This window comes from Colius striatus, chromosome 2, assembly GCF_028858725.1.
Source record: "Colius striatus isolate bColStr4 chromosome 2, bColStr4.1.hap1, whole genome shotgun sequence".
Taxonomy (NCBI): Eukaryota; Metazoa; Chordata; class Aves; order Coliiformes; family Coliidae; genus Colius; species Colius striatus.
The window spans coordinates 66863693-66875196 of NC_084760.1; the positions used below are offsets into that span (position 1 = coordinate 66863693).

General features: G+C 46.8%; 1 protein-coding gene across 2 annotated transcripts in view; it reads right to left on the reverse strand.

Annotated features, from left to right (window-relative positions):
* The window catches only part of TRIM67 (tripartite motif containing 67), a 34034-nt gene extending 26138 nt beyond the window's left edge, over positions 1 to 7896 (reverse strand). For both annotated transcript variants that reach the window (XM_061989917.1, XM_061989916.1), the window contains exons 1-2: positions 6982 to 7896; positions 429 to 524 (exon numbers count right to left, since the gene is read on the reverse strand). In XM_061989917.1, the coding sequence (XP_061845901.1) occupies positions 429 to 524; positions 6982 to 7896 (1011 nt within the window). The remainder of the gene's footprint in view (positions 1 to 428; positions 525 to 6981) is intronic.
* Between the last annotated feature and the right edge of the window lie 3608 nt (positions 7897 to 11504).

Genomic DNA, 11504 nt, shown 5'->3' on the forward strand with positions numbered 1-11504 from the left:
TGATTTTTTACTTCCTACAAATACTCTAATAAACAGGTTGACTGGATTTTGTCCAGAAATGAGTACAGTTTTAGAACATGTAAGATGGAAAACAAGTAGTAAATTGTGAGTGTGTCGGATCGAGAACTTCTCCTAAATGCCCAATCCAAGCAATAGCAGACAGGAAGGAGCCTAGAAGCATGGATTCAATCAAATACTAATCAACACAGCTCAGATGTCCAGTATTGAGTCTCAGCTTCTTGCAACAAACAGCAAACAATCTAGAAGCTAAGAGAGGGTTGCAGGCATTATGTATATAATCCATTCAAGAAAGGTTAGATGATTCCAGGAAAGACTGGAATAGCACAGGAGACAAAGTTATCAAATAAATTATTCACTCTGTTCTATTGATTACTGTATTAGCAAAACAGCTATTATTCTACAGTTACCTGAATCTGCTGCAATAAATTTTTCAGCTGAACCAAAAATTCTTTTGCTTCCTTTGCTTTATCTGAAACACCATTTAAAGCCTGAGACAGCTGTGCCTGCAAGGAAAAAAGAAGGAGAAGAAAAAAAAAAGGAAAAAATTAGAGATAAAATTCAAATGTGTTTCTTACTAATCCCTGGATTTGGTGATTAAAAATGTGCTAAAAGGCTTACTTGCTGCCTCATGTATTCTTACACACACAGAGTGTTTGTGCTAGAAAAGAATAGTTAAGATTTTTAATTGTAATAAGATTTAATAAAGGTGAAATATGCATGTGGGGGCAGTTAAACATTGTGCCTGCATATTCTGCTACATTGCAGTGACTTGTGAAGTCAAAATACCCTTTTATAAAACAGCTACCCACGTATATAAGGAGATAATAGTCTTACACTTACACAGCAGCATCTGTCATGCTGAAAAATCCCCAAGAGCTTCCCAAAATGGCATTTTTTTCCCATCAAAGTCTGAATTCTTTATAAATGTGGTAGATCTTACCAAACCTGAAATACACTAAGACTTGAAAGACAAATCTGCATTTTCAGACTTCATAGTAATGTCCCTTTAGGGCTCCAGTTTCCCACGTTCTAACCCATAAAAATGGTGAACATTTCTGGAAAAGTTGGGAAAAAAACCCTTCCCCTAAATTTTGACTGCTGAGACAGATGGAGTATGGTTTTTGTAAATCCACACTGAAGAGCTAATCTTGCCTTTCTTCAGCTGCCACCTGAGATTTCTAAACCAAACCAGAGGCTTCCTGATGGACTTCCAGGATAGGAAGGAAACACTGCCCCTGGCAGACTTAGAACTGCCAAGGTCTGACCAGAGCAGACCAGGTGCAGTTTCCCTGGAAGCCTGGCTGGGATTAGAGAAACCATGCTGCTCTGCTTCTCAGCCCATGGGAAGCCCAGATCCAGCATTTTGCCTCTGTGCAGACATAATGCGGAGTGACCAGATAGGTCCTATCATGACTGTCCTGCAGATTAGACACTCTCTTCACGGCTCAACCCCTCAGGCTGCCTTGGCAACTACCAGATTGCCAATGCCCAGTTAATTATCCTCACCAAACAGATACGACAACTGACATCAGGATACGGAAGATGAAGCATTTTTGCTAAGGTCGGGCTTTCAGAAGGTTTCCATCTCTTGTTTCCTAAGGACTAGAGTATGCCTAGAGACACTGTCTTGTATGTAGGAAGGCGCAAAGGTCACGAGCCTCTGAGACGGGACCTAATAGAAAGTCAGTAAGTCACCACTCATGCTCTGCTTCCCTCTTGCTCCTGGAGGGAAGTAAATCACTCCATCCCTGAAAAGGGCACAGCTCACTTCTTCAGGGTGATAAAGTTTTGAGCTTATTTCCCGACAGAATGACTCCTACTCACCCTCCCCATGCTCTCACTCACTCACACAGGATAGCAAAGAGCAGTCTGGCAGCTCCCTGAGCGCAGGCAGCCTAATGCAGGCAGAGGCACTGCCTGACTCCACACAGCTCTGTGGAAAGCGGGTACAAACCCTGACCAGAAGCTGTGAAAGAAACAATTCTAGGTTTTTTTCCCTCGTATTCACACTTTTTTTTATCCTTTTAGCCCACTTGTAGGTATTATATTAGTGCTAAATTTGAATATAAGATACATTTTACTGAAACTCATTTGTAACAAATGTAATGGGAAGACAAATTATAGTGTATGTTTCTCCATATTTCAATGTTTAGCAGTCACTCACACAAACTCCTGTCATCTCACAAAAAAATTAAGGTGATGATGTTTGATATGAACACTATTTGAGGTCACAGAAGCAAATTCCAGGTCCTTAAAAGGGGGGGGAAAAAAAAAGTCAGGACTTCAGACCAGCTCTCTATGAGTTGATCATGGTTGTCAGAGTTTAAAGGCCACCCTTTTTTACTGCACTTTCTGCTCCACTTACAACGCACATCAGAGCCTTTGGTTTTCCAAGCTGATGCAGGACAAAGTAGAAGCAGCATTTGAGCAAGTGCCTGGGGAGAAAGTGAGAAGGAAACAGGCGACAAAAGCATGGCATGCTGTGCCATTGACTGGCCTAACTAAATTGTCCCAGGAAGGCAAGGAGTCCTTTCTTTCCCATCAAAACTAATAGTTGGTCCCAGCAAAAGTAAAACTTTCACTTTTCCAACATTTGCCCTAGCTCTAAAATCATCTCAAAGTGCATTTCACCAGGTAAGAACAGACAAAAGCTACAAGTGGGCACCGTGGCAGCCATAGGAAACTGAATCATCACAGAGCAATTGTAAGCAGCGTATGTACTGATGGCAATTAGCACAGTCACTCCTGGCTCCTGGCACGCCCCCATTGCAAAGAGCCACAATAGAAAACAACGTCATTGTTCAAAGGCCTCGTGAGCAAATTGCTGTGTTCATTAAAACCCGTGGCTGCATTAACGCAAGTGCAGCATGAACCCAAAGAGGAGACCAGATCCCCATTTGTGAAACCCACTCAGAGCTAATTGCCTTGTTTTTCCAAGCATTTGTAAAAGATATATTACAAAGCAGTGTGATTCAGTTATGCACTTCCCATTAAAATCACATGGAGGTACATGACTCAGTAAACCAACCAAGCCATAAAAAGATGCCCTGTACACTGAAAGCAATCTTTCCTGATGCAGAAATACTTACTGGAAGCCAAACTGAAATGTTACAAGCTCCATTGACTGTGACAATTAATAACTCCTGACAAACAGTATTCTACTTGGCGTTATCTTTAATACCTGGTCTTGCAACCAATAATGTGGATGCTGGAGACGGATACCAAGTCTCTATTTCTATCAAACACAGGAACAGAGATAACAAGGGTGAGTAATTAATCCCAGATGGGCATGAAAGGCCGATGCTTCCTTTGATTTTAGAAAATGAACCAGATAATGCCCATGTCCTTTTTCAAAGGAACAGTTCATGCTCATTTAACCTGCATTCCCTCCATCTCTCTTTAGCAGCAGATTAACTATTGATTAGATAAGCTTGCCCTGGTGCTGAATCGTGAAACAGCTCGCATGGGTTTGGGAACACAATTCTTTAGGCTGGCAAATAAAAGCAGAGGTTTGGAATCCAACACTTGCCTTCAAGTGCCTGCCTGCCTGCCTGCCCTTCACAGACCTATCCAGCTGTTTCTGTAGAGAGATATATATACATAAAATCAGTTAGAATGGGCATTGATTAAATGTGTCCATCATCGTTCCCCATTTTGGTAGGTCAAGAAGCCTACCAACTTTGATTTGACAACAATGCCAATGTTCTTGCTACATGAAAGGAGTTGGGCAGAAGACTTACACGGTTTTACCTAATAACTTTCAACTGCTGATCCAGATGCACTGAAAGTCAATGTCCAGCTAAAGCGGTGGATTTTCACAGATTTCTGCCACTGGCGCCCTGTTGCTATTTTGCAATGTTTCTAATTTCTCTGTAGGAGAGGTTATATACAGCAGTATTAATGGGGAACCTGCACCATTAACAGGGGTCAGCCAGTCTAGTATGGCTTTCATGCCAGCAGTAGAGCTGAGGGTAAATGCACATTTCATTGCATGACCTGCAGCACTGTAATTTGCCATCAAATTGCTATATAAGGCTTGGCAAAGGAAAAGTCAAACAGCATGAGCAAAAGGCTAATACAGAAGTGGAACGGGGATCGACACTGAAGGTGGGCAGGACCTCTGGAAAAGCAGTTCCACAGGCAGCAGAGAAAGTGTTTGAAGTTTGCTGCTGTGGGATGAAACCGTGTCCCGAGAGGTGGGGAAATGGTTCTAACAACCCTTCTTAGGTGAAGAACACCAGCCACTGGCTTTAGTTGCTTATCAGCTGATGGTGAACAAATATTGGTCTGCTAAAGGTACTGGGCTGAGAAGACTAATGAGTCCTTCCAGTTGCCTCTACCAGCTACGCCTGGAGCATCTGAAAGGAACACATAAAACTTAAATTATGGTACCACTCAATGTAAGTAATTTATGGCTTGGCCAGAGTAACCAGAGGTAATAAACTTGTAGGAATTGCTGTATCTGAGAACTCTGTCTAAGGAAAAGTATCTGATTCCAAACCCATTTATCTGAATGAATGGGGGCTGATGATTTAGGCTACCAGGCCATATATGATTCCATGATATTTATTTTCTGCCAAGCACATTGTTCTTAGAAAAATAACATTCCCAAGAGCACTACTTTAAAGTCCTCAAATTAGTTTATTTTGACTACTTTTTTTTGCTAGAATATTTGCATTGATGGAGTCTGTAAATCAGGAGAAAAATCACATTCTGTGACACCTTGAAAAAGTGCAGTAAAAATACAAACAACCAGGATACTGTTCATTCTTTTGAAAATATTTGACAGTAGGAAAGAAAGAGTCAGAGACTGACTCTGAACTTTGAATATACCAGAGTTTATCACATTGTTCCAAAAGGCATCAAACAGTTTTAGCTTAAGGTAGACCACAATACAGCACAAGCTGGTCTCTCACACTCTCCAAAATATCAGCCACACTTGAAGATTGAACTCAGTCCCTGCTCATTAAAACAATTCTGCTCAGAAGTGGATTCTGCCATTGATATAAGCAGCATCTTATCATCTGTTGCTGGGCCAAGGGAACTTCTTTGCACAAACACTGATCACGTTAGGGAGGAGGTGGCTGAGCCCTGAGCAGAGCATTCAAACTGAAAACACGAGCTGAAGAAGTTTGTCTTTCTCAGCTGGAGAAGTTATGCAGATGGATCACTCCAAGGGGCATCATTTTGGAATCTTAAAATCAAAAGTAACTTTTCTGTCTTGCCAAACGTCTTAGCCTAGCTTGTGCTCACCCACTCCACGGCTGAGGGATGATGAGACCAGTCTTGATTTTGTGCCCTCCCGCAGTGTCTGAAAGGATGTCTCTGTGCTTCACTCTACTGCCAACTGCAGCAGGGAGTGAGAAGAAGGGAATCCTGCGGCCAAAGGAGCTGGCCAAGTGTTCCCTGCACAGCTGTGGGAGCAGTCCTTTCCCTCAGAAGTTGCACAGGACTGATCTCAGCACTCAGGTATTCAAATCTCCTCTGTACTTTCATATATATTAACTAATCATTTTTCCCGGGCCCACTGTTCTTAGCCATAAGGAGCTAACTTTGTTCTTTCAGCTTCTAAGGTCATGTCTCGCTCTTTATTCAAATGGTTGCAAAGTCTTATTTTTACCAAGGAAAGCACGGTGACCCAGCAGCTCTACCAGACCTGGGCAAATCCCCTGTGCAACAAAGCAGCTGGCTTGGATTTCTCCTCAGGGAGCTCCAGGGAGGACTGAGGAGCATCACTTGCAGGGAAGCATGAATCATACCGTGATGCTATGTGAATCAGAAAAAGCTTTACTTGCTCCCAGACCCTATCCATCCTATGATTCCTTACTCATCCTTGTGTCATGAAAGTCCCTTGAGCTATTCCTCTGGGTGTCTTTGGGAACTGAGTGGAAGGGGAGACCTCTTTGAGGCCCAGGAGACAACGTGACGTCCCATTCTCCTCATCATGTTTCCCCATCTAAGCCATTTAGGTTGCTCTGGGCCACTCTCCCTCATTGACAGGTAGCGGGAAATGGTTGTGGCAGTTTGCATCGAGTTCCAGAGGAAAGGGAGGTGGGAAAGGAAGGAATAACCATTTCTGTCTCCTCACAGGCAGCTGCTGCCACCCATGAGAGGATGGGATGGCCAAGGACCTTGTGGAAAGCAAACAAGTTAGTAAGAACTCACTCATCCCAAGTGTCTGCCTGAGGCCTGGCTGAGCCTGAGATTTGCTGGCTAAGGTGAGGCCAACATGTGAGGGCATCTGTGGGTTTTCTAGCCCTGATCAGAGGCTGCAGGGTTGCTGGGCATAGATTGAGGGCCATAGACCTAAGAGCACCTTGCCATGAGTGAAAGAATCTGTGAAGATGCTGGGTATGAAGTAGAACCATAGAATTGTTTTGGTTGGAGAAAATCTTTAAGATCATCAAGTCCAACCACTCACTTCACACTGCCAAATCCACTGCTAAACCACGTCCCTCAACACCTCAGCTCACGTGGCTTTCCTCCAGAGTTGACAACTCCACCACCTCCCTGGGCAGCCCATTCCAGTGCTTAACAACCCTCTCGGTGAAAAAGTTCTTCCTAATCTGGAATCTAAACCTCCCCTGGTGTAACATGAGGCCATTTCCTCTTGTCCTATCATTCACTACTGGAAAGAAGAGATTGACTCCCACCTCGCTACCACCTCCTGTCAGGTAGTTGTAGGCAGTGATCGTGTCTCCCCTCACAGCCTCCTCCAGACTAAACGCTCCCAGATCCCTCAGCCGCTTCTCATCAGATTTGTGCTCCAGACCCTTCACCAGCTTTGTTGCCTGTCTCTGGACATGCACCAGCACCTCAGTGTCTGTCTTGTAGTGAGAGGCCCAAAACTGAACACAGTAGCCCCACAGCCCAAAACTCCAACCCAATGCCTGTGCATTGGGACGAACAAATCCCAGCGCCGAGTACCGCCCCAGCTGCGGGCCAGCCGGAGAGACTCACCTTGTGCTGCTTCCACACGGCGCCCAGGGCCTTCACGTCGTGCTTGCCGTGCTTGCCCTCCTCCAGGCACTGGTAGCAGACGGGGCTGCGACAGCTCACGCAGTACATGCTGTAGTTCTCCAGGTCGTGCTCGGCGCACGTCGGTAGCTTGCGGCCGCCGCCCGCCCCCTTCCCGCCGTCGCCACCGCCGCCGCCGCCGCTGCCGCCGGGGTGTGCGGGCGGCGGGACCAGGCGGTGCCTGGCGAAGGGCCCGCGGGCCGGGTGGCAGCGGAGCTGGCATGAGGCGCAGTACAGCACCTCGCACTGCTCGCACAGCACGGCGGCCGGCTCGGGCGGGCTGCGGTCGCACAGCTGGCACTTGGCGGCGGCGGCGGCGGCGGCGCGGCCCTGCTGGTACCGCTGCACGATGGCCTCCAGCAGCCGGTTGCGCGGGAAGCCGCGGAGGCCGCGCTGGTCCAGGGACGCGCTCCGGTGGCACTGCGGGCAGGTGAGGGAGGAGCTGGCAGGGCCGGCGCCCCGCGGAGCCGCCGCCGCTGCCGAGCCTGGGGGCGCGGGCACCAGCGGCAGCACCCGCACGCCGTTGGGGGACTTCAGGCTGGGGGTGTAGGAGCCGTAGCCGCTGTCGGTCTCGCTGTGCAGGCTCAGCTTGTCCGCGTGGTCCCCGCCGCCGCCCGCCGCGTACTCCGAGTCCAGGCAGGCGGCGGAGCCCGCGGCCGCTCCCGGCCCCGGCGCGGCGGCGGCGGCCGGCGGTGCGGGGCCCCGCGGGTGGAGCAGGGGTGGCAAGTGCTGCTCGCTCTCCGGGGTCTGCACGGCGATGGTGCGGGCGCAGGGCAGGCAGACATTGTGCGAGCAGGGCAGGATGATGGGCTCCCGGAAGAGCGAGCCGCACACCGGGCACTTCAGCTCCTCTTCCATGGCCGCAGCGCGGCTTTGTGCGCGGGGCTCAGGCGGGCGGCGCGGGGTCGCCGCCGGCTCCCCTCATCTCCCGCACAGCCTTTCGTCCCCTACCTCCCCTCCGGGCGCTGGGCTGAGGCCGGCGGGGCTCCGGCCGCGCTCCCGCTCCCGTGCCGGGCGGTTCAGCACCCGCCGGGGCTCGACAGCTCCGCGGGGCCGGGCCGGGCCAGGGCCCGTGCTGGAGTCGGACAGGGACCAGCAGCCGCCCGGAGGCTTGGAGGCGGCTCGGGACGAGGAAGAGGCTCCCTCACGCCCGTGTCTGTGACTCGGGCAGCGACCGCGGTGGGGCTGTTTTAACGTTGGTGGCATAGAGTAATAATATATGGGGAAGGGAGGCGGGGGAGGAGGGAGGGCAGGAGTAGGAGGGGGCGGGAGGAGCCCTTTCCCAGCAAATAAGTGGACGCTGTCTCTACGGCTGGAGACAGTGAAAACATTTTTTAAAGGATCTCTGTACAGCTATATCTTTATACGTTTAAATAACGCCATTGTTTGGGCAGCGGATTGAAGGCAGGCGGGGTTTCGTTATGCCGAGTAGCCCTTGCTCCCCTCCCCCAAAGCAAGGTGGAAGGGAAGAGGCTCTCCCACAAACTAAGAGCATGTATCCCCTTCATACAGACCTCGGCCCGCTGGAGTCCAACCCAGCTGCACAAAATGTCAGGCCTTAGTCGAGAGAAGAAGGAAAAAGGGGTTAAAGGAGAAACTGGTACCCTGGCGACCAGTGCCGTGGCTGTAAGGGCAGGCAGAGCTTGGGGAGAGGGGCCACATCGCCCCGGCAGAACCCCGGCAGAAATGTGATATGAAGACAAATGGGGGATGACAGCTGAGAGTTTATGAACTGAAAATAATCGTCCTTAGAAGAAAGAAACCAGCAGTGGGAAAACCCCCATCTGTTTTGTTTACTCTACATACGCTTAGCGTGGATGTAGCGGTGGTTTATTTTCATAGTGAAGAGATTACACATGAGTGATTTCGCTGCTTTTTCCTCCCCTCCCCTTCTCTATCATTATTCTCCTGTCTTGTTTAAAAGCCACATCTCTGTTAACTTCAGTTCCATAAGCATTTGTTTGTTTCAAAATGTGAGCTGGTTGTTTCAGAGCAGCTATTTTAAAAAATGCAGAACTAACTGGGGTCAAATGAAAAGAGAAAAGAAAGAACATATTAAAAGCATCCCCTCTCATAATATTTCTCAGGACGTGACAAGCATTTTGTGACTCTGGCTAGGACAGGATTTTCTAGTTTTAGGGTTTGCGTTTGCCAGATTATTAAAACTGTTGATGCATAGAGGAGGAAGAATGGGGACAGAGAGCAGGAATATATTAAAGGTTCCAGCTTTTTTGTCATTTCTCTGCCGTTTTCCTTCTTATATCTTGCCTATCCGTTCTCATGTCAAGCTGAGAGGCAAAAATAGTCCCAAGGGGTTTAAAGCTTTGAAGTTCCCCAGTTCAAATTGGAAAGGGGCAGGTTTGTCCCCTAGCACATAAAAGAAACAGTCCTGACCCACATAAACCTGACTGTCTTCTGGCTAGGTGTCTTTTTCTTTCATGTGACCTCTGTGCTGAGATTTTACAGACTCTGTATTTGGGCTACCTCCAGAGAGAAACCTCAGCAGTGCAAGATGTTCTGAAACACCACTGATTTCACATCTATCTTATGCTACTACATCACCAGAAAAGAAAACAAACAAAAAAAACCCAACCAAAAAAGATGTGGGTTAAATGCTGTTATCTTCATAGTCTCTGCTCTCTGCTCTACAATCTGTCAGCACCGAGAGTTGATGTATGCTAAAGATTTCTCACATATCTATAGGGGAATCCAAGGCACAAATTTCAAATCTCTATTGGAAGTCATAATCCTAAAGGTAATTAGGAAGGCACAGTAACTTTTTTCATGGCCATTTGCTTTCTTTTTTCATGTGTCATATGTAAGGTGACAGTGATCATGATGTCTGTAATGGTAGTATTTGCTCCGGGACATCTAAGGGAAACTGGACATATCAGAAATGAAGAAGTGGAAATAAAAAAGTTTGAACACCAAACTCAAGCAGCTCCCCTTTATAGCTGCTCTTTAGCTGGGGCTTACAAATTCCACAGTTCTCCTATAGTGAATTTTACGTTTCCAGTTTGATCATTACTCTAGAGTTTATCTAAAATCTTGAGACTGTTTGTACTTGACTACAGAGGGAAAGGGCAAGAGAGAAACCATCTCTGAAGTACAACCACTCTACTTCAAACTGCCCTTTACTTCTCTCCACAAACCTGATCTGGCCTTAGAGCACACTTCTATAACAGATGACATTTGAAATGTGGTGTGACTTGTACTTAATTCAACATCTTTTTACACCTACTTTAGAAGTTTGTCTGAGGGATTTATGCCCAGGAGAGCTGTGGTTTGGAGAGAAGGGAGAGCTGCGTGGTCCGGTGTGCTTGTTTACCTATCCTAGTGATCCCAGAATAGCTCTAGTTTCCAAGGAATTGTAGAGTTTGAATGCAGAAGTCTTCATCCTCATGGCACCAAAGACGGCACCTCCTGTAATGATACTTAGTGCTCTGATGGGTTTAGGTTGCATAGATTTTTCTCCTTATGGCAGGTGTTTATCTATACAGCTCTAAATATGCTACTGATGATGGAGATGAACAGTCAAAACATTGCTGTCATCCTTTACTGCTCCAGAGGCCAGAACAGAAACCAATCCAAGCGTTAGAAAGTGGCAGTGAGCGTGGGCAGACTCTTGCTGACGAACAGATCACAGGGAGTCGATCCTGTTAATTTTAATGGAGCTATTCACAAAGCACTGTTTGGGCTGAGCTGATAGAATCAGGCCTTTACTATGTTTTGTAATCAAGCCTTCTTTATAATGGAGATGATCCCATCTTTTTATGTTCAAATGAGTCTTTAATCTGTTAGAGCTGTAACAGTGTATGGATAACCCAGAAACCCTATTCTGGCAATCCTGGCTTTGATCTTTATTTTAGTGCTTCAGTATCACCAGTATCATCCCCATAAACTATTTACCCTCTGTAAGAACTATTAGCATCTTTTGTATACCCCTGTCAGGAAAAACAAAAAAAGCTAATGAAGTTTATTTATAAATTTGTGTTTAAAAAAAGACACATCAGGTTGCAGTACAATCCCCCAGTAAGGAGAGAGATTTGATTCATCTTTTTGCCTATCTTGTTTTATTGCTTTTGCCTTCTCTTTCAGTTTGTTGTTCCAGGTTTTGGAGGTTTTTTGAGTTGTTTCCCCCTTCATTTTCTTCTACCTTTTTTATATTTCACATTCCCCTTACACATTAACCCCTTTCCAATTAGTTTTCCTTCTTTATTTTCCCATTTTTTTACCTCAATAGCTGTCCACAAAGGTTACTTCACTTTCTTCAGTTTTCTGCTTTTACCACCGCTGCTTCCTCACAGGGAACTTTTTTTATTCCAGTGTTCCAGCATCCCTCATGCTAACTGCTAACGGGCATCACTCCAAGCACACATGCTCTCATTTGATGGGTAACAGAGAAGGCAAAAAAGGATCTTATCTCCACAGGTATTTATTCCATTGCAAAAAGGGCAGAGAGGACA